The 27,926-nt window shown below is 35.3% G+C and overlaps 1 protein-coding gene across 3 annotated transcripts in view; it reads right to left on the bottom strand.

The window, feature by feature from the left end:
- Girdin (protein girdin) overlaps nt 1–27,926 on the bottom strand; it is a 576,472-nt gene that overhangs the window by 372,399 nt on the left and 176,147 nt on the right. For all 3 annotated transcript variants that reach the window (XM_090411135.1, XM_090411137.1, XM_090411136.1), the window contains exon 10: nt 19,211–19,297. In XM_090411135.1, the coding sequence (XP_090267261.1) occupies nt 19,211–19,297 (87 nt within the window). The remainder of the gene's footprint in view (nt 1–19,210; nt 19,298–27,926) is intronic.

The raw sequence follows: 27,926 nt of genomic DNA, 5'->3' as shown, positions 1-27,926 counted from the left end.
TTCATCAAATTGTAATGAAAGCGCAACACACTGGTGAATGTCTGACATTAACCTGGCCTGGAAACTTTTCTCCAGCAAGTGGAACTCTTTCTTTCGGCAATTTGAAACCTTGTCTGCAGCCTACAAGTAGTCTCTCTCTAGCGACGTCTCGAACCGAGACGCTCCTTTCTGAAAGTGGGAAACTCCTCTCTCAAGCAACGTGGATCCGGGCAGTCACTCTGACGGAGACTCAGGACCGGGCGGCCTCCTCTCTGACAGCAATTCTGGAACCAGGACCCCTTCTGCTTGCTTCAGTTCCTTTTTATTAGCTCTCCTCTGAGACTTTGCATGAAGTTTGGCAACCCCCAAAGAATCGGTACGAGTCTTTCATCTTAAGTTTCAAGTTCGGCACGCCTTTTGTTCTCCTCCGCTTTCTTTTGATTGTAAGTTGCTGGCCATCAGAAAGTTGTTTGAACTCTTTCTAACTGACTTCGGAGATGTTTACACTTAGAGCATGCAAGCCTTTCTCATACATACAAGTTTCAATAACAATCTTTCTAATGCTGCCATGTACAGCTTAGGTGACAAAAACATTGCCTTTGTTTTTAACACTCTAACATATTCTTATTAAAGCAGTATATACAGTTAGCTTCAAAAGAGTTATTTACAAAAACATCTAATACAAACTATACCGAGACAAAGTTTATTTTTTTTTTACAATATTCACATGGGACTTAACCTAAGTAAAAAATCGACGTAATGTGCTTTGGAATATTTAATATTTAAGCTACAATCGAGTTTTTACACTTTGCTTATAATCGTATTCACTCGGCTAGCTGTTTGACTTTCACTGATCCAAATTAATTCATTTACCCGGACTTATAAGAAAATTACTGATTTGACACATTTTAACAAAAAATAAATAAACAATAGCAATACACTTAAAGCGAATTAAAAATAATACAAAATAATGATAAATAAAATATTATGTTTTCAGTTTTAATTAAATTTGTAAGTAAGGAGGAATACACAAGAGATCGACCAAAAATCGCTCTGCGATCGATGAGTTGAACACCCCTGCACTATAGCAACTTCTAGGGACAAAAGAAATAGTTTGTTTCATTGTAAAAGTGAATTCTAGGGAAAACACACTGTTTCATGAGAACGAAATTGGTAGGAGGGGGGGGGATCAAAGGAAACTACAGAATATTGTACATGATGACAGGCAGACAGCTTAATGTTTATAGAGGAAACAGTATCTGATCAAAAATATCTGGATGCCCTCTTTCATAGTGGAGGATACAGCTATATACATCAAAACCATAGTTCATATAGATATAAAAGGAAGCACATGGTCTTACAATCTTCACAGACAAATACTAACAGTAAAATGGGATGGTACTGAAGAGCACAAGACTTTTCACATGGCACTATCATAGGATGCAACTTCAAAAACTCAATTTGGAAATTTCTGTCCTGCTGGAGCTGCTCCCAACTGTATGTGATATTATTATGAAGTGAAAACACCTATGGACAACAAAACAATCATGACCTAGTAGGACACACAAAATCATTAAGTGGGACTGCCAACTGCTGAAGCATGTGACCAAAAAAAACTGTCCTCACTTGAAACACTCATTAATAATTCTGCGCAATTGCCTCTGCAAACAATGGTGGCACCAGCACCACCACCACCACCACTGTTCACCGGAGCTGAATATTCATGGCCATACACAAGTCTAATATCAGCAAGAGCAATGTCAAGCATCGTCAGGTGGAGTGGTGTAAAGCTCACTACCACTGGACTCTGGAATTGTGGAAACATATTCTCTGGAGTGACAAATTATGCTTCACCATCTGGAAGTACAGTAAACAAATCTGAGTTTGGTGGATGCCAGGAAAAACATTACCCGCCCAAATTTATTGTAACAACTGTAAAGTTTAGTGGAGGCAGATTCAGGTCTGGGGCTCTTTTTCTTGGCTTGGGGTGGGCCCCTCTAGTTCCAGTAACAGAGAATCTTAACATTGACCTAAAATGACATTCTAGACAATTCTGTGCTTCCAACTTTATGGCAACAGTTTAGTGAAAGCCCTTTCCTCTATCAACTTGACAATGCCCATCCACAAAGCAAGGTCAGTGCAATAATGGTTTGATGAGATGGGTGTCGAACTCGACTGATCTACACAGAGCTCTGATCCCAACCCCATTGAACACTCTTGACTTCGAATGCCAATTGCAAGCCAGGCTGAATTGCCCAGCAACAATGAGTCCTCATTAATGCTCTTCTTGAAGAATGGAAAGGAATTACTGCAGCAACATACCAAAATCTAGTGGAAGCCTTCCCAGAAGATTAAAATAAAAGGTTATTAAAGAAGCAATGGGTGAACCAACTCCATTTTAAGGTCTTGCATATTAGAGTGAAAGTTAGAACGAGCAGGTGTTTGGGTATTTTATTTATGATCAGATAGTGCAACAAGAAATAGAACAAAGGTAAATGTTGGTAAATGTGACAAAGGAAATCACAGGAAATGGAATAATAGAAATTCAGAGAAATAAAGGAATGGCAGGAAATTGTGCATTGATGACAGAAAGGATTGGCATGAACCATATATAGAGTATGTAAAATATGAAAGTACAAATGCAAACCAGTAATGGTATGCACATAGAGGAAGAACTAGAAATAAGAAAGAGTATGAAATTATTAAAATGAAAATCCAGAATACATTTCAACATGCTACATTGACTTAATATCACTTACCTGAAATCTTCATAATAAATTAAATATATGTGTGGTCATACAATTAAAATCAAAACTATCAGTCAACTTCATAACTGATCACCTCCAATCACAGAGTGGAGGGCACACAAGTGAATGAACATTAGTCAACTTAGGGAGAGGAAAAGTGATTGACCCAATGATGGAAAGCTGGCATAAACTGATACTGTTCTCTTAGAATGATAAATTAAAGAAACGTGAGTGTGAAAAGAAATTGTGAAAAAGCACAATAGAGTGTATTTCTTTAATTCAAAGCTTTAATTAAAAATTATGAAGCATGTGTGTGGTAACAGCTCATTTTTTTTTTTAATGGTACAGTCTGCACATTATGAAGATTTCAGATAAGCAACATTAACTTAAACTAATTTAACATTTCAAGATTACATTAATTCTGCATTTTCATTTTTATACACTATCATGCCATAAATACTGTTACTTCTGCACACCTCTACGCTGCCCAAAGAACTGCACAAGTCCAGTTCTGTTAGTGGCTTTGTGTGCAGCCAACATTTGTGTTTATCAGGATCAAGAGAGTTGTCTAGCTGTACAGGTTAACATGCAACATGCAGTGGAGAGATTATGAGAACCATGTAGCTGTAATGGCACTTCACAAAGTTGGAATGCAGCCATCTGTTATTTTCAACCGGCTAAAAACACTTGGGATCAGTAGTACAGAAGATGTATCTGACTGCCAAAGAACAGGTCAACCATGCTGCATTAGGGCACAACAGTGTGTGTGAGGGCTGTGAAGGCATGTCTCTGTTGCTGTAATCCTGTGAGAAAGCAGAAAGTGATGTGAGAGATGAACATTTCACCGAGAATGATGTCACATATACTAACTAATGACCTGGTGAGAGCCTATTGTCATTCTACTGGACACTTCCTAACACCACAACATATGTGGCAGAAGGTGATAAAATCAAAGGCACTTCTCTGTCAGTATGTGAACAAACAGACAGACATAACCTCTACAGATGATATTTTCAATTGAAGAGTCATTTAACCACCAAAACAATCAGGTATATGCCCCAGATGGTCACACAGCACATGCCATAGCACCCAGGATTCAGAGAGGTTGTCACCACATGTCAGTGATAATTTAGGGAGTTACATGCAACAGATGTCCACCATCGACATGTATCAAGGGTATCCAAGTTGCATTTCTGCAAGAAAGGGGTCAAAGCTTCTGCCAAAATGTATCAAGACAATGTGCAGAACGTGTGGTACAGTCCCTGAATAGCATCTTGTTTCACAGTAGGCAGTGAACCTTCAAACAGGACTCAGTCCCTGCACACAAGGCGAGGACCACGCAACAGTGGTTGGAGGCAAATGTGCCTGACCACATATCATCATCTGATTGGCCATCTGAAAGTCCAGATTTGAATTTGTTAGATTTCAAATTGTGGTCAGAGCTTGAGAAAGTAGCCTGTAAGAAATGATACTCTAACATCACTAGCCTGAAGGTGCATTTCGAGTGAGAAGTGGCCGCATTTTCATTGGATGTTGTGCATGCTACCATCGACATGTATGAAGGCAAAAGGGAGCCATTCCAAAACTAAGTGCTGATATATGCTTGTTATACATGTTATTTGTATGTGCTGAAAGCTGTAAATGATTTACTGATAGATTAAAGGTTTATGTACTGTTGAAGTTGTAGGAGTATTTATGGCTAGACTAAGTAATGTCATACTCTTCTAGTGTTTTTTTATGTTTCCTATTATTGTCTGCATTTGTACTTTTTCAAAAATTGCGTGTGTGTTCATGTCTGGTTCCTACAGTATATATATCATTTATTTAAAATGGTGTGGGTTCTATGGTTGATTTTCGTGAGTTTATGGAATAAAACACCTGAGTTTCCATGAGAGAAAAAAAAAAAAAAAATCTGCTTACCCGTACCTGAATTGACTACCTTGGGAACCAGCTGAAGAAAGGGTTAGAAAAGTCCCTGTAGCGTGACTAGATTCAAGCTAAGCATGGCTTTCTTTGGGCAGCTTAGTGTTACAGATGCAAATACCACTTTCACTGGGATACATAAGCCTCTTTATGAAATAAAGTATTTTTCTCACTATAACATATATACTCCAGGGAAAAACTATTATTTCTGGGTAACTTTTTCCAGAAACTCATCTCAAATGAACCTCGAGTTCTTCTGTATTACTACCAACCTAGCTGCCAAGAGAATATTGTATCTACTCTCCAAGTAGTCAGACTAGCATAAACAATCTATACTGCAATGGTACTCAATAGGTGGGCAGTGATTTGCATTGCCTGATGTGAGACCACTACCTTATTTAGAGGACTGAAGTTGCTTGATAAAGTTCCATGTTTGGTCACCAGAGTAGTTTTCAGATTCATATAACCCTCAGCCCACCAATGTGCTATAGGTTTGACCGTGTGTGAATGGAAAACATGCATAATACACACTTATATAAATATATACATAAAAAGAGAAAGTGCATCCTGCAGTGATTTCCACAAATAATCTGAAAAATATTAGCATTTTTTGGAAAATCTGAAAAACAGGATATTGTAAAAATAATCATAATTAAAATTCTGAATATTTTTACGAATTGTTTATGTTAAAATGTTTATTAGTTTTAGTTTCATAACACACATTGTTGGCACTTGCGCTGTGCCCGTTATTGAAATTGTTTTGTCAAAAATGATATGTAAAGAAGTTAAAAAATTGATGTATTTACCAGATTTGATATTTGTATTAGTTAAAACAATTTTATTGTAATTTAAAATTATCAAAAGTTGTGTTTTTATGAAGACATGCTCTCTTGTTGCTAACGGAAACAACGTGTCAGCCATTAATTATACCTAACTTCTTGCTTACCAGTTTCATGGAGTGCGCATGCTCGCCGAGAAGTTTGGTGTGTGATTGACAGCTGACAAGTTCGGTATTGAAGCAACGAAAGAGTAAACAGGATAGCGTTCGGAAGGAATTTAGAACACAGGCCGGAAGATATTTAGGTTCGGAAATTTAAGTTTTATATGTGACAGTCGGAGGAAAATTAATAGTATATTCCGAAAAAGGAATTGTGGAACTATTAAGTTTTAATGTGGAATAAGTATGTGGATAAATAAAAGAAAATATTGCTATATGCGTTTTAAACAGAATATTGGAGGAAACACTAATTGAAAGATTTATAGTAGATTCCGAAAAGGGAATCGTAGAGCTGCAAGTTTTTTTAATTGGAAGAGTAAGACTGTCAATAAGCATTTAGTGAATAAAAGAAGAATTTGCTATTTACATTCTAAAGGAATGTTCGAAAAAACTCTGATTAAGAAGTTTCATAACCTTAAAAGAAAGAAGTTTCATCTGTATTAAGGACGCCGGATCTGACTGTTATTTCTACTGAAGAAAAGAGATAGAATTAAGTTCGGAAAAATTAATGTGTGCTACATAAGTGATGAGAAAGGATCCTGTAAAAATGAAAAATAGAGTCATATATCTTCAGAAAAGGGCCTTGACAGAGAAAGAAACTGGCTATGAACATTTTGTGATTGTGCAAACAAAGTGTTTAGTCTAGTCTTAAGTGTAAGTTTATTTAAAAAGGCCTTGGATCCAATTAATTTTGTAGTTAGTTATGTAATATTTGTTTGAAATGTATATATACTGTTTTTGTTTTATTAAATGTGTTTATTTTGTATTTTGGTCTTGAGTCAGTGATTATTTGGATTCTGAAGGAAAGAGTTAAGATCATTGCACCAATTGGAGTGAACCCTTGTGTATATAATAACATATAGGTGCACTCGGAATTAAAAAAATAATTGTTAGAAACAGAGATCATCTCTATGGTAGGATTAATATTAAGATAATATATATGAATATTCTATCTATATAAAAATCCACCAATTATTAACAATGTCCCAGAAAATATAGGACATTGTCAACCTAAACAAAAATGATTCATAGTCAGCAGGCATCTGCATTATTATCTCATCAACAAAAGCATATAAGTTAACTTCATGATGAATAAAAATTCCACTCTCCAAGGCTAGATTTTTACAAACACCTACTGAATCCCACTGTAGTCTAGAATATTTGGAATAAGGAGTCAACACCTGAGAAATCTACAAAATCATGTTGATCAATAGCAAATCCTCACGAAGTTGATTAACACGTTCGCTGCCACGCTACTTTGGCATGTTCTGTTCCCCTACGCTGAGCAGTTTTACTTCTTCAAGGTCAGTACGATAATCTCGTTACCGGAGGTAAACGTCCTACGAGTATACTCGTAGTTGGCTTGTACAGAGCATATACGGTCTATGGGAATACACAGTTTTGATGCTAGCTCCACAAGCCAAGCATTTTCACTTCTTCAAGGTCACTACAATAATCTCGTTCCCGGCGGTAAGCGTCATACGAGTATACTCGTAGCTGGCTTGTGAAGCAGATTTACCCACTACGAGTATACTCGTAGTTGGCAGCGAACGTGTTAATAATCATCTCTGGTATTGATACAAACCAGGCTGAATTGCATACACTATGCATGCAATGGCTGGGCTAGATCCATCTTATTTGAATGAATGTTAATATGACCTGCCATATAATTATTTCTAGACATTTCCACATAAATCCCTGTTATTTCATGACACTGTACATTTTTCATCAAAATACTGCATTAACTGTTTATTTTGGATACTTACATAAGGTCAGTGTTATTTCTAGCTCTTTTTTAATCCTAACATTCTAATATTTATACTGCAAGTGCCATACAATGAGAAGAGCAGAGCAAGTAATTCTTATCATGTGCTAGAAGGTTTCCATAATCTCAAGCCTAAAAGTTTTGCAAATTATATATGCAAATACAGCTTAATAATTGTGAACTGCAGGCAATTTTATCAACAAAAAATGTAACAAAAAAAAAAAATTACTGAGAAGAATGAAGCAGAAATATTATTATTATGTGATGCCTCCAGGGAGTCCAAAGACTCATCAAGGGAGGGCACCTACTCTACAGCTCTCTCTCTCTCTCCACCACTCAATCCACCATCTACCACCTACCACCACTAGTATTTTCATAGACAATCACAAACATCTATATATCACTGAACATCTATAAAAGATCAGTTTGGTTATAACAAACTGGATATGACTGAGTTATAAGTAAAATAGTTTGGAAACAAGAAAAAATCTTCTATAACTGATATCTATTACACTCTTGAATATATAATTCCTGAGTGGTAGTAAAGATTTTACAGAATTGTGTTAAGAAACTCTCATACAGAAATGACTTGAGAGATAAGTCATACTTTGCAGAGATCAGCATGGGTTTATTAATAAAGGTAGGTAATGTTTTAACAATTTGCTCATTTTATAATGAAATTCTGAGTTTGCTAAGGCATTTGATAGGATACCATATGAAAGGCTGTTGCATAAACTGGGGAATATCAGAATGTAAATTACTGACATAAATAAGAGGATGGTTAGTTGATAGATAGATATAAAAAACAGTATATGGGAGATGCGATTCTGCAAGATAAAGTTACCAGTGGTGTACCACAATGATCAGTCCTTGGTTCACTGCTATTCAATCTATACATTGACAATGGGAAGTATTTGACATGCAACTTACAGCTATTTGCTGATGATGCAAAGATAGGCAGGGAAATCAGGAGTGCAGCTGGTATGCAATACTTGCAGAATGATTTGAATAGGAAGAAATTGTGGGCATGTGAAAATGGCTATCCACTCAATGTTAGTAAATGTACAGTCATGCACGCTGGTGTGATGAGATATCCAATGTCACATTTATATTGGTGGGATTATGCTAGAAGAAACTGATCAGGCTGGGGATCTTGGAGTTTTAGTAGACAGAAAGTTGAAGCTCCAGGATCACATAGCAAAGAATGCAAATACAACTCAGAGGATAATTGTAATCCCTGAAATGAACCCTGACATGTAAAGATAAAGAAGTCAATTTGCTTCTTTACAAGATCTTGATAAGCCTTCACTTGCACACAGGTCTGGTATCCTGGTATCAGTGGTGATTCTGATACAGTGAAGAAAGTGCAAAGGAAAGCGAGTTTGCTAAGTGAAAAAGTTTAAAAAATTAAGTTTAAAAAATGATATCGGATTTGTGGAGTACTGAAGACAGGTTGAGAATCTGTAGACTAAAAAACTAGCAAAAAGGAGAAAGAGGACATGATTGAGACTTACAAACTTCTGAAAAGGTCATACAGGATATCAGTAGATGGAACTTTTCTTTTTATGGATGGTGGAGAAAGGATGAAAGGACATCCTTGGAAGATGAGAATGCCACTAAGAAGGGGGTGAGAGCTCAATTTTTCTCTCATAAAGTTGTACATGATTGAAATGGATTGCTAATAGATGTTGTGAGTGCAAGAAATGTCAATGAATTCAAGAATAGGTATGACAGCTAGTGCAGATAGTATGTGGCCTCCCTCAATGAAGCCCTGACTTCCTGGAGGTCTCTGTTAATAATAATAAATATTAATAATAATTTATTATACTGAGAATGTGGTACAGGTCAGAGAATGCATGTTTGAAATCTTTTAAACCTATATGTTATACCACGTGGTATTGGATCTAGTTGAGAGATCGTGGATTCTTCTATTCTTTCAAATCATTTATAAATAATCGGCCTTTTTTGTTGTTTAATTACAGACAAAAGAGGTCTTTGAAAATTACTAAATTTTTTCTTGGACATGTTTTTTCTATGCATTACTTTCTCAATGTCATATGATATTGAGAAAGTAATGCATAGAAAAAATTCTGATAACTATTAAGGAATGGATGAATAAAAACTGATTTACAACTTCATTATCCCTGAAAGCAAAATATTAAAGGTTCATTAAATTTTTGGTTTATACATTACATCAAGAGTCCTGCAAACACATATCTGATGAAAAATTGGTCATCTCTAAATTTATGAATGATTCACTCATCATTTATTCATGTATGAATAGGGAATTATATATAGAAATATTCATATAGCAAAATAACTCAGAGAATTAGAGTGAAAGTGAGCCAGGGTGCCAATTGGTAAATGTCAGATGGTTCATGAGAATCATCTTTAAAAAGTAGTTTGCTTATGTACTGTCAAAACTATTTTCTTGGTCTTCCACTCCCTCTGTGTTGTCCATTAGTTGCCCTGTAGAGAGCAAGAACACTGAATGTAGGTGAAGGGGAATGTCTAAGTTGGTGTCCTAACCATCTCAGTTGCTTTTTGTGAATTGTTTCTGTTGAGAGTCTTTGTTAGCTTTCTTCAAGAATGATAGTATTGGGAATGTGATCATGCCATGTATACCCTAGTAATGTTTGAAGGTATGTTGTCCCAATGCTATTGATGATATTAACTGCTTGTTGAGTAGTAATGTTCCATGTCTGGGCACCATATATGAATATGGCTGGACTGGTGGTTTTGTACAGACAAATTTTGGTATTTATGTTGATGAGATTGGATTTCCAGATATTAGTTAAACTTTTATGGAACTGAACAGTTTTGTGTTTTCTTTTCACTAGGTTAGAGCATCGATGTAGGAACCAAGGTACTGAAAATCATTTTTTTTTAGTCTAATATTTCCTTCTATTCCATTCTTTAAAAGTTTAGTTTTACTGCTATTGACTGCCAACCCAACCCAGTGCTGCATTTTTCCAAAGATTATCTAGGTGGTTTTGGGCAGCTGAATGTTAGAATCAATCAACATCATCTGCAAAACAGACTGCTCATGGTTTGTCCTGCCAAATCTTCGAGAATTATTCCATACTCATTTCCTGCGAGTCTGAATACATAATCAAGGGTACTAAATGAAAAGATATGGTGCCAAAGAGTCTCCCTGAAGAACTCCAGTGGAAATATGTAAGCACTTGGTCACCTTTCCATTACCTTTGCATGATGGTTCTGCTATTGCTTTGATCATATGCCATAATAACTGACAATTTGGAACATCCTTTGTCTATTGATTGAATCAAAAGCTTTTCAGAAATCTGTGAAATTTAAGATCACAGGAAGGATTTTATCTCTTGATCCATCTAGCAAGCTTCTAAGAAAGCAGATATATTCAACAGTGCTTATGTTTTTCAGGAAATCTGCTTGATTTTTGAGTAGAAGAGGTGTTACATATGGTTCAATTCAGTTTAGAAGCATTCTGTTATAGATTTTCAGTGTAGTTTCAGATTGCCTTTCATGGATATTGGTATTAGGCCTACTCTTCATTGTGATGATGGAATGTATTATAGATATTTAACAGTTATTTACAAAACCCTTTTCCTCCATGTTTAATAGCTTCTACTATGACACCATCTAATCCAGGTGCTTCTCATTCTTCTGGGTTTTTAGTGCAGTTTCAAATTCTTGCATTGTAAGATTGATTCATGTAATTGGAAGTTCTTTATGGATTATTATTTCTGGCAAAGCATATGTAGTGAAGTTAAAAGATGAATTATTCAATAGTTTTTCAAAGTGGTTCTTTGCTTTTATTTTCTTTTTTTGTTTTTGGTCATTAATCTTCTCCTCAAGATTAATGACTAATTAAAAAAAAAATCCATAATCCTGATATCATCCTTGTTATCCTTTTTTGCACTTTCCACAGCTTCTTTATCCCCTCTGAACCAAAGGATCAAATCTGCACATAGTAGTCCTGGTGTGCAGCCATATCAAGGCTTTATAAAGAGGCAAAATGAAATTCATATTCTTATATGTCAATATTTGTTTCAACATTCTCTGAGTTGTATTTGAAAATTACTATTCACTATAACTCCAATATCCCTAGCTTCATCAGTTTCTTGTAGCATAATCCCATTAGTATAATACATCATTGGAAATATGCACTTTAGCATAACTTTACATCTACTAACACTGAATTGATAGCCATTATATTGTTTGTCCACCATTCCAGGTTATTCAAATCATTCTGGGCACTGTGTATCATTAGCATTCCTGATTACCTTGCCTATCTTTGCATCACCAGCAAACAATTAAACATCTCCTATCAGGTCCTTTCCAATATCATTAAAAGAAAGACTGGCAAAAGTGACCAGTAATGTTCCCTGGGGAACACCACTGGTCACCTTAAATTTCCATCCTGTCACCAGATTCAAAACTATGCTTAATGACATATGTATCATTGTCACATTTGGATATCATAACTGAACTCAGGCAAACATTCTCACTGTCTCTCATGATGATTTTTCCTGACTCTTTGCATTAGGTTTCAACCAATTAATAATTTCTCCAGGCTCCTGATGCCAAATCCATTTAAGTGCAGGCATCCCTCTCATATCATAATCTTTTCTATCATCAAACTTCCTCCACACATGAAAAATTCAGAAACTTGTCTGTATTATTAATAAGTAATTCTATTAAGTTCAGCAAAATCTACAGAGAAAGGCTGGTATGGTGAGAAAAGTCAGTTCAATATATTTATTTGAACTAATCAAAAAAAGTAAAATCAAAAGTAAGACAGCAGTATAAAAGAACAATATTAAAACCAATTTTAATTTATGGATCTGAGAGTCAGGATAAAAATAAAAACAGTTGATCAAAGAGTGGAAACTACAGATTTGGCAGTTTTGAGAATTAAGAAAAATGACAGAATTATAATAAAAATGATCAGGAAAGAGTAACAATAATAATAATCAAGAATGTGCAAATAGAACTATTATCAGATGGTGTGATACAGAATCAGAGAACAAAAAAGAGCAGAACAAACATTTGAAGCAGAAATGGCAGGAAAATTCCCAGAGAACACTGAGAGTTGAAGTTTGAAGAAGTGCATTACAAGATTAAACATAAGAGCAGATCAAATCAGAGATCTGACAAATAAGAGACCAGTTTGAAAGAAAGTTGTTAAAAGGAAATTGATCTTTATTGTCAAATTCAATGCATACCCCTCAGTGGATGATTTACTTAGCATATGACAATACAGCAGCCAGGATTTCTACACAGGGGATCAAGCATCATTCACATATGAAACCAATATATTACTTGGTTGTAATGTATTTTGTCTGTAAATTGCAAGCTTTCTACTAGCCAGTTTGTGGGATGAAAAACCCTGCCACCTCCATATGAGACTGGCTAACTCACCTTCCACTGAAAAGCCCTGATAGTTTTTCTGCATCCTAGACAGGATTCAAACCCAGGTCTTTGCACTAAAGGGCTTCACCTTACTGAGTGGACTATGGAGGCCCTCTGCTTAGGAACAGGGGATTATATCATTACTAACTTCCTATCGACATCTGCTGTGTGGTGGGACTTCAATAGTCATGAAATATTGTGTTGGACAATCATAATATCTAGTACACTTTAGAAAATTACAATGATAAATTTATGAAGTAGTTTATTAGCACAAACTTTTTAAAAAAACAAATTTTTGACAATTACACTTGACAATAAATGACACTTGTTTTAATCCCTGAAGTGTAAGCAAACTAAGTTTGCATGTGAAGTACCTTTGTAAAATCTCACATGATTAACGATGCATCATGTTCGTTTTACAAGTCTTGTCTAAAGAAAAATATATATAAAGAATTGTCATTGGGTGTAAAATTACTAAAATTCTTTTGTGTGTAATAATTTTATTACACAACTGGGTTAATCAAATGTGTGTTGCATGAAGTTGACATCATCATGTCCCGATGTTAGCATATTTCCAAATATGGGAATCTTGAGATATGTGCATGTGTATTACATGAAGTCCGGGCCTGTATAAGCTCTGTCAGGAAGGAAAGCATTTTTTTTTTTTTCCAGTCCTGTTCCTTCCCTGGGTCCACTGCCATGTGAAGTTTACTGTTGGTCACTGGAGCATCTGCACAAGTTGCCACAGAGAGCTCAAAGGAGAAAAGCAATTGTTGAACAGCCGAAGTTGCCACATTAATACAGAAGGAATTCGGAGGATAAAGAATACAAAGAAAATGGCAGGAAAGAAAGAACAGGCATACAGCCAGAAGAAAAAGAATGTTATCATGTAGACAAAGGACTCAATTAAGGACTGCACTGAACGAATGAAGTTTATAGAATCTAACTCATTGCAAGTACTTAGAAGGATATGTAAATAACTTAATACAATAAGAGTGACTAGTAGTCACTCTTATTGCAGTGAGTTATGTTTAGGTTATAAGATAAACCTGTGAGAAAACTAAGCCTAAGATAGAATCGCTTATAATTATCTGACTTGCAATTAATTCCTTTGTTTCTATGCTCATATGTGGATTGAACAGTGTAGATAGATTTCTTGGTTTAATTAAATTGATTTGTGAAACAATACATTGAGACTGGCTTGTCAATGCACTAATTTGAAAATAATTACAAACCTGAATGTATCTGACTAATAAGGGATAAGGTATTTATGATATGCTAAATGATAAGTTTAAGCCACGAAGACTTAACTAAAGGTTAGAGTTAATGGGGAATAATATCTGCTTTATCTTAATTTAAGATTCTTACAAACTCGGACCCAATGAGTAGTTTAACTGGCACAGTCATAAATCAAATAAATTCATTAAATTACAGAGTGTGAGTGAAAGTAAGAAAGCCAAAGCATAAAGCAAGAGTAGATATAACATTAAGTTGCAGATAACATGAAACAGACATTATCACATTATAACACTTTATTGTGCCAACACTATATCGAATTTCATAGTATCTCTCAATGTAAAACTCATCTGAGAGCAATATACATATCCTCTAAGATGTGCATATTGCTATGCATTATGGGAAGGGTTACTACCCAAACTGATTGACCTTTATTGAGGTCTCATGAGCAGAAGCTAGACGTAGGAAAATACTAAAGTTGAATAAAGAAAAATATATATAAATAATTGTCATTGTGTGTAAAATTACTAAAATTCCTTTCTATGTAACAATTTTATTAGGCAACTGAGTTAATGAAATGCGTGTCACATGAAGTGTGACATCATCATGTCACGATGTTAGCATATTTCCAAATATGGGAATCTTGAGATATACACATGATGTAAATATATAATATGACAATATATGATGTAAAAATCATATATTGTCCATATACAAGCAATAAAACAGTGCATCACATCACCATGTTAAAATAATATGGTGATGTGACACACTGTCATTAAAATAATGTTATATTAAAATAATAAAATGTGAAGGAAGTGTTTTCTTTTTCTCCCTCACTTGGTTATAAAATATATTATACTTGACAAGATTCATATATTCTAACCCAAGTGTAAATAAACAAAGTCTGCGTATGAAGTATCTTCACATCGAATCTACTTGAATATATATATAAGAAGCTTTGACAATTGTTTTAGTATCCCACAATGCAAAGTAGCCTTTCAGATGTACATATTGCTATGCACATCTGAAATTCTGCATTCTGATTCAATCTTAGTATCTTTAGAGTCTAGCTTCCAATGACCTGAACAAAGGTCAGAACTAATCTATATAATGAACCTTCCCATAATGTATAGCAACATACACATCTGATGCTTCACATAGTGAGATACTTAATGCACAAACTTTCTTTGCTTACACTTGCCTAAATGTAAAACAAGAATGTAATTTCTTGTCAAGTATAATATACTTTACAACCAAGTGAAAAACACTTCTTACAACTTTCTCTGATCCAGAGTATTTAACAATATAGTGATGGATCATTTTACTCTTTGTAAATAGAAAATATATAACTTCTACTGATTCAATCTTTGTTCGATCGTTCATGCTGATCTTGGTATTTGAGTAGATCATGATCAAGGTATCCCAAATCTGATTAGTCAGTGAGTGAGGTAAGTACCCATTAGTTATCTATGCTAGTATCTTCCTTCCACCCCCTTCTTCTTTCAGATTACACTCAGTAAATTCAGAATTTATGATTGCATTACAGACTCCAAATGGACGATCCCCAAAGAGAAAGCTTAGATTTCAAGCATATGAATGCCAAGTTCAGATTTCTCTATGAATTTGTGCAGAAGAAATAGTCTAGCTAACTGTATGTTGAGTTTGAGAGGCCGATGGCCATCCTAGACATTAATAATTGACCAAAATCCCAGACTTATAACCTACAAAACTCAGATTTGACAGAAAATAGTGAGGAACTGGCTGGTTGCACAAAGTCAGAAGAAAAAAGGAAACCGATGAAAGGAATCATGGACTGGAGTTGCCCGGAACAACAACAACAATAATAATAATTGAAACTATAATGCCCCACAGAAGCAGAAATGAACTACTAAAAGGAAAGAGTATCTCCGGTAATCCTGTGAGTTAAGGAGCAATGGACAACATTGGTCACAACTATGAAAAGCTACAAAATCAATTTAACAAAAGCAAGAAACAGGTAATCAACTACCACACACTCACTAAATTCTTAGATGATAAAGTGTCCCTTACTATATGTTCACATTACAAATGAGAAAAACTTCAAGGTGGTACTACAAAGCATAAGAGAATCCATAACTGGAGAAGAGAAAGCCACCATAAACCTCCAAAACCACAGATTCAAGCTAGCTATATGCTCCAAGCAGATAAACAGCAAATGCTTCTTGTTCTAGTTGAAATCAGCAAGCAATACGAGACCTATGACTTAAAAACCACTTATTTTTTTATTTGCTTGGCTATAACACCAGAACCATTATGATGGAAGGCATCTATCTATTGGACAATGCCACCACTGTCAAAAATTCAGCTGCTGGCAATGCAGCTGAAAGACCAAATTTCTATTGCATTAAATGTTGAAAAAAACATACAATAGCTTCTTGCATAAAGTCAAAGACAGAGCAGGCTATATGTGCCAAATATGGCAGATCACATCCCACTAAATACAAAGAGTGCAAGTAATACTTGTTTCCCTCCCCCCCCAAAAAAAACAACAAAAGTAAACCAAAGAGCCCCCAAAAACCACACAGGAATCTGCAGCAAATATTGATACTCCCCCCCCCCCCCCCCAATGGACCACCAAACCACAGCCAAATCAAGTAAAGCTGTAACAGTAACCACTTTCAACAAGATACTATTCAAGTTCAGCAAAACAAACACTAGCCAGGACTCAATTTCTGCTGCAAACAAATATACAAACAACCCTTAATACATTAATTGATGGTTGATGTGTGCAGAAGTCCTAACTCTCTAGAAATTGTGTTCTAAAACACCAACAGTCTTCTAAGAAATAAAATTTATGACTACAGTGATGATGTGATCCTTATAAATGAAATACACCATACAGGAGGCTTAATGGATTGTATACAGCACTCAAAAAGGATTAAAACAGAATTTAATACTCTATATATTTTGTCTCAGTAAATGAGACATCTTCAGGGATGACAAAAAAACTAATGTAACATCAAAAACAAATACCACACACTACTAAGCCCAACATGGGTGACACTAAAGTCCTATCTAGGTGGAGCGCCCTCTAAGAGCGGTTGTAGGTGGCCTGGAATGTAAAGTGGGACATCTGGTGATAAGCGTTTCCCAAATCTTAGGAAGCTTAATGCAACCATATTTGTTGAGATTTGATTGATTCCTGAGAGCTGCTGCTGCTGATTCTAAGAATAGTCTCTCTTTTTTGAATTTGCTGTGGTGGAGCATGGTGGTTTTTCCCATGAGATCCTGTGGGTTGTATCTAAGACATGGTCAGCCAGGCCTGACTGACCAAAGTCATGTTTGCGGATGTATGACTTATGTTCCTCCAGGCGGATAGTAGCTGATCTGCCTGTCTGTCCAAAGTACGCCAGTTTACATGAACAGGGTACTTTATAGACTCCAGGCACTGAGAGAGGAGGGAGCTTGGATACAGTCCAGGATAGAGTCCTGGATACAACCCACAGGATCTCATGGAAAAAACCACCATGATCCACCATAGCAAATTCAAAAAAGAGAGACTATTCTTAGAATCAGCCTTAGAATTCTCAGGAATCAACCAAATCTCAACAAATATGGCTGCAATAAGCTTCCTAAGATTTGGGAAACGTTTATCACCAGAGGTCCCACTTTACATTCCAGGTCTCCTGCAACCGCCCTTAGAGGGCGCTCCTAGATAGGACTCTAGTGTCACCCATGTGGCTGGGCTTAGTATTGTGTGGTATTTGCTTTTGATGTTACATTGGTTTTTTTGTAATCCCTGAAGATGTCTCATTTACTGAGACGAAATATATAGGAAATATTAAATTCTGTTTTAATCCTTTCTGAGAATTAAAACAGAACTGTATACACTCCATTAAGCCTCCAATATGATGTCCTCACAGCACTTAAGCCTCTACACACGAAATGAAATACACCTATGACCAGCTGGCAACCCATGGATCAAGAACCATATTCCATACCACTATGATAGGCCTTATACATGGGGAGGGCTGCAGCCATCTTTGGCAAACACAATATAGAATATAATGAAGTAAAATCTCACCACTACCAACATTAAGATTACAGAGGACAGATGTCAAAATTTCAAATACAGGCTCCCTAGATACATACTCCATATATAACTTTGCAAACAAATAATTACTGGAAACAGACTTGACTGAAATACTACACAAACCAAGTAATACTAGTAGCATGAGAATGAAATGAATGAATGAATAAATGCAAAGCACACAGTCTGGAACATCAGAACTGCAAACCAAAATAACAGAATTTTCAGCAATTTTGCTGCCACCAGGAACATCAAGATCCTAGGACTTTCAGAACCCACATGTGTGGCAGGACTTCCCAAATGTCCTTGGCATAGTAATACTCCAAAATATTATGTACCAGATACTTCAATGTTGTTTTGTGGAACCAGTCTCAGACACACAGTGCAGTATGACACGGAGCATTGTTGTATTGAAACATACAAGGTCAATGCCGAAGTACTTCCACAACACTGGACACATGAAGTTGTCCAGGAAGCCATTAGACATCATGGTTCTGGCAATATCCACCAATGGACCAAACCCCATTCCATTACTGAGTCTCCACCAAACTTGACAGCTGGAATGAAGTAGTCCTGCAGGAAAAGTTCCCCAGGTAATCTCCAGATCCAAATATGACCATCATTTGGATGTGCGATTCTTCACTTCATTACACTTTTCCAAACATCTATCATCCAGGAACAGTGTGAAAGACACCAGTCCAAACGTTGTTTACCATTGGGGGGGGGGGGGGGGGGCATGATGTGTGACTTGTTCACAGCAGCTCTACTGTGGTAAACTAAGGAATGAAACTCTCTGCAGACAGTTCTAGTGCTGACAGATGTCCCAACAGCATATTCAAGATTGACCAAGGTTTACCGATAATGACATGCAGGATGCTAGAACATTCCGAGACAAAGCTCATCGATCTCAGTGAGTGAGTGTCAATGTCCTCCCAGGGCATATTTCTGCTGTGGTAGCACTTAATACATACTTATATATGAAAAACTTTTTTTAAGTACAGTACTGCTATAGCTTACTAAGCAGTAACATTTACATCAGTATTTATAAAGTTTAAGATATCACATCAAGAATTACCAGTGAGAAAAATAAGTCCTACCTCGACACGCGACCTATAAAATTCTAGTTCATTCATTTTATCTTTGTACCTCTGTATTTCGCTTTCCAATCTATCCACCTTTCTAACCTAAGGAATGAATTGAAAGCAGCTATTACATACTGGAATTATATACAAAGCAGATGACATATTTATACACTTATAAGTAATGATTTACTTTCATTTAATTGGTATAACTTCCTTTTTTCTGTTTTGTGTTCCTGGTAAGTTTTTTCAACATTCTGTGGTAGAAGCAATAATCATGTTAAAAAAGAGCAGCTATAATATTTAATATTAAACATTGAAGACAAACTATAAAATGGAAGCAAGCAGTGTTGATGATGAGAGATTTGTCGACATCAAAGTGTGACATGAACAAATCTCTCAATAAGAAATTGACAAACACAAAGTGTTTGTACCAGTGATCCCTATGAAGTGACAGTTAAAACAGAGTAATTCTTGGACTCATTACAACAAAAGGCAAACTGACAAAAAAAAAGGATAAACTAGTTCTTGTGAAAAATGCAAAGCCATAACAACAGCACATATCTGTTGGGTTTCTGCTCAGGACATGAACTTGTCATTACTAGTACATATCCTGAGCAAAAATCAACATAAAGATACATAAATTCACATCAAAGGAATACACGACAAATTTAAAAAATCATTCTTTACTGATTTATCAATAACACCTTTTTATCAATGAAGTTGATAGGTATCAGAGAGTTGTGTATGGTGGAGCAGTTTCAAGGAGGCAGAGGGTTATAAGTGGGGTCCCACAGGGCTCAATACTAGGAGCTATATTGTTTAACCTTTATATCAATGACATTGCCAGGGGATTGCAAGGGGATATTCAGTTGTTTGCGGATGATGCGAAGCTGGGAAGGATTATTAGTAATAGTGCAGATGTGGAAGCCCTGCAAGAGGATTTGAATAAGCTAGATAGATGGGCAAATGAATGAGGGATATTGGTTTAATGCAGCAAAATGTAAGGTCTTGAGGTGTGGGAAACATCGATGGGATGCTGCATTCTCTATGGGAGGAGTTATACTGGAGGAAGTAGGGGAGACAAGAGATCTGGGGTTGATGATTGATAGAAACCTGAAATTTAGGGGACATATTGCAAAGCTGATGAAGGTAACACAGAGGATTGCTGCAATTATGAGAAGGACACTGACTTGAAGAGATAAAAGGGTTATCATTCCGTTGTATAAATCTCTGATCAGACCACACTTAGACTATTGTTCTCAGATTTGGTCCCCAGGATTTGAAGAGAATAAATTAACTGTGGAAACGGTACAAAGACGGATGACAAAGATGGTTTCAGGACTGTACAATTTTGGTCATGAGGATTGGCTGAGGGAATGTGGACTACGGAGTTTGGTGGATAGAAGAAGGAGAGGTGATATGATTGAGACTTTTAAACTGTTGAGAGGTGGTTACAGGGTTGACACTGGGGAGTTCTTTCGCTTGGTTGAACAGCGGGAAGGAGTGATGACAAGAGGCCATCCCTGGAAGTTACGAAAGGAAACTGTGAGCAAGAGGGTGAGGAGTGGTTTCTTTGCATGGAGGGTGGTTGAACTGTGGAATGCATTGCCTGATGGAGTGGTGAGAGCGAGAACGGTCAATGAGTTTAAGGAGTGGTATGATAGATTTTGTGTTTCTTAGGGGGGGGACCTCCCCTCGATGAGTCTTGACAGACTTTATGTTCTTAAGAAGGACCTCCCATGATGAGTCTTTTGACTCCATGGAGGCCTGAATAATAATAATAAAGTTTTCATTGAGAAATCTGCTATTAAGACTAATTAAACAGGAAACTGCTGCTAACAAATTTGGTAATAAGACATCACTAATAAAAAGAACACGATAATAATAGGCAGGAAAACAGAGAAAACATTAAATGCAGTCTCCATGCAAGAGAAGTAAAATATTTTTGCTATTTATACACAATTTTAGTGATGATGAAATAGATAACAAAAAAATAAAGATGGTATAGTGATGAATCAGATGAATAATTCACATGAAAGAGAAATTAGATGATAACGCTAAATATACAAGATATTGTTCAAACCAAATGTAATGTAATTGATGAACCTGAGCATTCAGTTATCAATGATAAAACCAGATTAAAATTGCTATCATTCAAAAACGTGTTTGCAGAGCTAACCTAAAGTGAAATGGTCACCACGAAGAAAGATTACTTATAAAGCAGGTGTTTCAGGTGAAAGAATATGAGGGAAAAAAGATGTAGAGAAAGAACTATATTTATGTAAAAAGAATGAAATGTAAGAGGCAAAAATAGTTGGAAATCTGACAAGACTAATGTGGAAGAAAATTACTGATAAATTAATATTAAGGAAATTAATGTATTGGCCTATCACAGAATCTCATACATCCCTTTAAGAGTATAAATGTGTGGATAAGCTTAGGTATTGGCAGTTATCTATTAGGAGTTTAGCAATATGATTCACAGCACTAAACAGAACAAAAGTATTTATTTAGCTGGTAATATTTTACTAGTTTTCTAACTAACATATTTAGAGCATAACTAGTTTGTCATTGTACACAAGCACTAACAATCAGTTATTAGTGAGAACTAAACTATAATAGACATAAGAACTAATTTTAGAATCCTCTACTTTTGGATAAAACAAGGTTTACAAATGTTAAATTAGAGTTGGTCTTAATTGACTGTCTCCCACATTTTTGGTAAATTAATACAGCCATAGTTATTGATGTTTGGGGAGTTTTTCATTGCTATGTTGACTCCAAAAATAATCCTTGTAATGAATTCTGTATCATTTTTAGGGGAAGGGGGCAACAGCAGTGAAGCATTTCCCAAACTTCCATTAATTAATGTGTATTTAAAAAAAAAAAAAAAATATCAGCTAACGCTTTTTACATTCCTGTATAAAGAGTAGGTGAGGCCGTTTTAGCCCTATCTAACTTTCAGAGACTGAGTGGGCAGTTCAGTCTAAACTGGTAGCCAATCAGAGATAGCTGGCCCAAAGCTATCACTATTTAATTGCCATGCAGTGAAGAGATGGTTAACAAGTGCTGCCATCTCATGGTCCCTAACACAATTTTTTTAATGTTTGAAAATAATGTGGGTTCGACGGTCGATTTTCTCAAGAAAATCGAAACACCTGAATTTCTAGGAGAAAAAATCCACTTGCCCATGCCAGAGATCGACTAACTGTGGAACAGGTCGAAAAAAGGTTTAGAAAATGTTCCTCTAATCGGCGACTAGATTTGAACCGAAGTCTTCCTTTGTGTAGTCAAGTGCCGTGGAGTGTACATGTCACTTCCACCGAGTTACACAGGCTCGTTACTCTTGTGTATTAATTAATGGAAGCTAATTACTCTCTCACATTTCTAACAGTGAATAACTGTAAGACAAGACAATAAGGAAAATTGGGTTTTCCTTATTTACTAGGATGCATTATGTGTATAGCTTTACCAAAAATCTGGGAGACAGTCATTTTATGACCATTTCCAACTTAATGATTGTAAACTTTCTTTTATTCAACAGTAAAGGGCACCAAAATTTGGACTTTTTTTTTCTCCCCTTATGCCTGTTAAAATTTTAAATTGTTCTTGCTAATAACTGATTATTAAATATATACAGTGACAAACTAGTTGGGCTCTGACGATCTTTCACATTTCTTACAGTACATAACAGTAAGACAAGACACTAAAGAAAAAAAAAAGGATTTTTTTTTAAACTAAAGATGCATTAGGTGTATGGCTATTGTAAATATATATATATATATAGGGCTGACCACCTTATCCTGTGAACAGTTTGAGGGCCAAAGATTAATAAACCCTCGACACCACAAGGTAAAAGGAAGATGAGATGAGATATTGCATTAGCACTTTTTTAAATTTTTGGAAATCCTCTATACCAGTGTCCAGAGCCACTGTTCATTCTCCTTTTCACTGACTGCAGTCATCCACCACTATTAGGGGTCAACTGTATATTTTAAATATAAAATATACAGTTGACTCCTGAAACATGGGGGTCAGGGGCACCAACCTCCCACATTGTTGAAAATCCACATATAACTTTTGACTTCCAAAAACTTAACTACTAATATCCTACTGTTGATAGGAAGCCTTATCGATAACATAAACAGTTGATTTACACATATTTTGTATGTTATATATATTATATACTGTATTCTTGCAATGAAATAAGCTAGAGAAAAAGAAACTCTTATTAAGAAAATCATTAGGAAGAGAAATTACATTTACAATACTATACTGTATTTATTGATACCGTAAGTTTAGGTCGTCTGTCGGTACCTACATCAATATTATTGTACGTGATACAAAACACTGCAGATATTTTACATATTACTAACACTAGATATCAAAAAGATAATATGAAAAAGAAATTCACATTTATTTACAGGTATAACGATTCATGCATTGATAACAAAGCAGCAGCAATATGATTGCTTTATGGTAGCCTAGTGTAATCGATACGACTGCTTCAGTAGCCTAGCCTATATATTAATGAATGAATCATTATAGAATTTTTATTTTATTCTAATTAAATACATTTAACTAATTAAGTTAATTTTATGCAGTGATTATTTAATACTGCATCTTTACGTTTGCTTACATTTCTCTAGACTGTGAATAGCGCCATGTGCAGTATGTAAGTCTTTGTGTGTGTACATTTTGATAAATCTTAACGTTTTATAACAGATCTGTGTATATTTTATGGTAGAGTAAATGATAAAATAGATTAGTATCTACATATATTTTATAAATTGATGACATACTTAACCCTTTCATAATTTTTTTTGATATTTCTGGGCTATGCAGTTTGTCTTCAAGTTTTTTCAAATTGTTGCAAATCTCCAAAAAATTTTCTAGTATATTTATTGAAAAAAATCTGCATATAAGTCGACCAACACAGTTCAGACATATGTTGTTCAAGGGTCAACTAATTCATTTTAAAGAACACGTACTCCCTTATACCGAATATTATATATACCTATTTTCTTAATATACAATATAATTAACTTTCTCATTTAATTACTATAATAGATTATGATCTGTTGTAATATAACACAAGTACACCACCCACCTTTAGGTCAAATGTGGCGATATTTATGAATTCGGGTGCACTGAATTTAAATTTAATTATGGAATTTTATATGACATACTGCTTCTAAGGAAAGCAGAATAAAGACATTATATTATTATTATTAAGAGAGACCTACCATGGAGTCAGGAACTCATCGAGGGAGGCCACACACACCAACTATCATTTCTTATTCTTGAATTTATTCACACTTCTTGCCCTCAACAACATCCAATGGCAACCCATTTCAATCACACATCAACCTATGAGAGAAAAATTTAGCCTCTTTCTTAGCAGCATTCATTCTCAGCTTCCATGGATGCCCTCCTGTCCTTTTCCCACCCTCCATAAAATAAAAATTCCATCAACTGAAATCCTGTATGAACCTTTCTGAAGTTTGTAAGTCTCAATCATATCACCCCTCTTTCTCCTGTTTGCAGACTACAAATTCTCAATCTGTCTTCATAATCAGTATTCCAAAATCCTGATATCATTTTTAGCACTCTCTCTCTCTCTACTATATCAGAATCACAATGGAAACCAGAAAACCAGACCTGCACACAATAGTCCAAGTGAGGTCTTATCAAGGTCTTGTAAAGAGGCAAAATGACATCCTTATCTTTACATGTGAGCATTTGTTTTAGCGTTGTAACTATCTTTTGAGTTGTATTTGCAATCTTTGCTACATGACCCCTGAACTTCAACTTCCTATCAACTAACACTCCAAGATCACTAGCCTCATCAGTTTCTTCTAGCTTAATCTCACCAATATAATATGACATTGGATATCTAACACACCAAAGTGAATGACTTTACATTTACTGACATTGAACTCGCATCCAATTTCCCATGTCCACAATTCCAGCCTATTCAAATCATTCTGCAAGTACTGCATGTCAGCAGCATTCCTGATTACCCTAATCTTTACATCATCAGCAAATAGTTGTATGTCACTTGTCAAATCTTTCCCTTCTTCCTAACATGGATTTTAGGCCAGGTGGCCAGTTCCAGTCTCATGCCATCTATTTCTTGGTCTTCTGATTCTTCTTTTTCCACTTATTTTATATCTGTATAATGTATTCAGTAGACTGCTGTTGTCCATTCAATTTTAAACGTTCTATCCATTTTTGTTTATACTGTCTTATGTAGTAATTAATTGGTTTTATATTCAGGGATTGTAAAATTTCTTCATTTGTTTTATGGTCCCACTTGGTATATCCAACTGTTTGAATTTGTTTTTCATCTTTCCTTTTTATGGTCCATGTTTTGCTTCCGTATAGTAGAGTTGGTTTTGATAAGACCTATATAGTCTAATTCTAGAGTATTTTTGTACTAGAGATGGCTTAAATATATCATTTATTATGCCATTTACTTTAACAAAGTTTTATATTTTAGTATCTATGTCTTTTTCTTCTTTGTACGATAAATCACATCCCAAGTATTTGCAAGTATTTACTTCTAATATTTTATTATCACTATTTTACTTCTTATTGGATTTTCTCCTTTGAATGCCATTATTTAGATATTGTCATATTATATTGTATTGTTTTGAGATATCATTTAATGATTTTAATGATCTTTGTAAATCATCTTCTGATGTAGCTAATACTATTTGATCATCTGCAACTAGTAGTGTATCTATCTCTTCATTTGTGGGGTTATTTGTATACCAAATGGGTTATAATTTTGTAATTATAACCCATTTTATATAATACAATATAATTTTATAATTATCTGTATACAGATAGTTATAATTTTATTTTATATATATATATATATATATATATATATATATATATATATATATATATGTAGAAAGCATTTTACCTTTTACTTTCTTTAACACACACACACACACACACACACACACACACACATATTATTAAAAAGTTTTAATGACTGATACTGAGAGATAAAGAGATTACATGGTATATTTGAAAAGATACTACTAGTTTCGTTGAATTGATCAACATCTTCAGGTATCACAATCAAAGAAATATATAAAAAATTACAGATTTAAAATTGCATTAACAGAACAAGTACAAAAGACAGTAGCGTGTTTGAAAACAAAATGCGAGCTTGAGTTCCAAATAAATGTAGACTACAAGCTGTCACGAGTGCGCCAATACTGAACAGAGGCAACGTGTGTGTCAGAGAGATTGAAACTTAGGCTGTTGTTGATATGTGAAGAATCTAGAGAAATTTCTCTAGATTTGACAATCTTTCTCTCGAGCTCTTCATAGCACACACGGATGTTAGAAGTTTGAGTCCAGTTCACAATGTATTGGTGGTCTTCATCTGAGTTAACTGAAAAGAGAATGTGGCTAGAGAGAGAGAGAGCACTGGCTCTTGTCCTGTTGTAGGAGATATCTCTATGGCTTTCCACAATCATATAAAATCTTGTACACTCCTGGAAACTGATGTAAGGCAAAGAAGGCTCTAGGGAAAGAGGAATCTTCAGAAGTAGTTGAGTGACTGGGGGAAAGAAATTTGTCAATTTTATGGAAGCCATTTTCACCATAAATAAAGCTAGACCTCCACCAGACAACATTTCTTACTCTGAAAGAGCAGCTATTAAGTCCTTAAAAAATAATAATAACATTGTTATTCTACCGGATGACAAAGGGAAAGCGACTGTCATCTTAGACAAGTCTGATTACTATAATAAAATTTTGGAACTTTTAAACAGTGATACTTACTCAGAGATTAATAGTGACCCTACGATTGAATTACACAATAGAACCAATAATTTATTAAAAACCACCTTGGAGTTACAAAGAAACATTCATCTTTCTCTTAGGTCACTTCATCCCTCGACTGTATGGTCTCCCCAAGATACACAAAACAAACTGCTCACTCAGACCAATAGTTGAGGGTATACACTCTCCTCCCTACAACCTTTCCAAATATGTCGCGAGTTTTGTAAGAAATCTTTCTGGAATTTCCTCTGCTCATATTAAAAATTCTGCAGATTTTGTTTCAAAAATCAAGGACATCAAACTTAAAAAAACAGATTTAATGGCCAGTTTCGACATCGTTTCTCTCTTTACAAATGTGCCTGCTCAAGAAGTCCTCGATCTTCTCAAGAACAAATTATCCAAAAAACTCTTTTCATTACTCTCCCATTGCATAAAGTCAGGATACTTCAAATATGACAAACAAGATCTACTTAAAAAACTCAGGTCTGGCCATGGGCAGCCCACTCTCTCCGATTCTCGCAGATATATTTCTCAACGATTCTGTAGAAAAAGCTATTAACTCCTTCCCCCTTAAACCAAAATTTTGGTATCGTTATATTGATGATATTTTCCTCATCTGAGAAGATGGTGTCAACAACCTAAATTTATTTTTAGACCACCTAAACAAGTGTCATGAAAAAATCTCTTTTACCTTCGAACTGGAATCTGATGACTGCCTCCCCTTTCTAGACCTGAAACTTACCAGATGTGCTGAGAGTATTAAAATCTCAATTTTTAGAAAACCTACTCATACTGATAGATATCTTCATGCTTCCTCCCATCACTACCCCCAACAAAAATCTGGTATTATTTCCACCTTAGCTCAACGAGCCAAGTCTTTACTTACAGAAGAAGCAGAAATTGAAAATGAACTCCTTTTTCTTAA

The sequence above is a fragment of the Typopeltis vanoorti genome, chromosome 21, assembly GCF_054136105.1.
Source record: "Typopeltis vanoorti isolate ZY-2024b chromosome 21, IOZ_Tvanoo_1.0, whole genome shotgun sequence".
Lineage (NCBI taxonomy): Eukaryota > Metazoa > Arthropoda > Arachnida > Uropygi > Thelyphonidae > Typopeltis > Typopeltis vanoorti.
The sequence above is the reverse complement of the archived record's forward strand: the minus strand, read 5'-3'. Positions and strand labels throughout refer to the sequence as shown.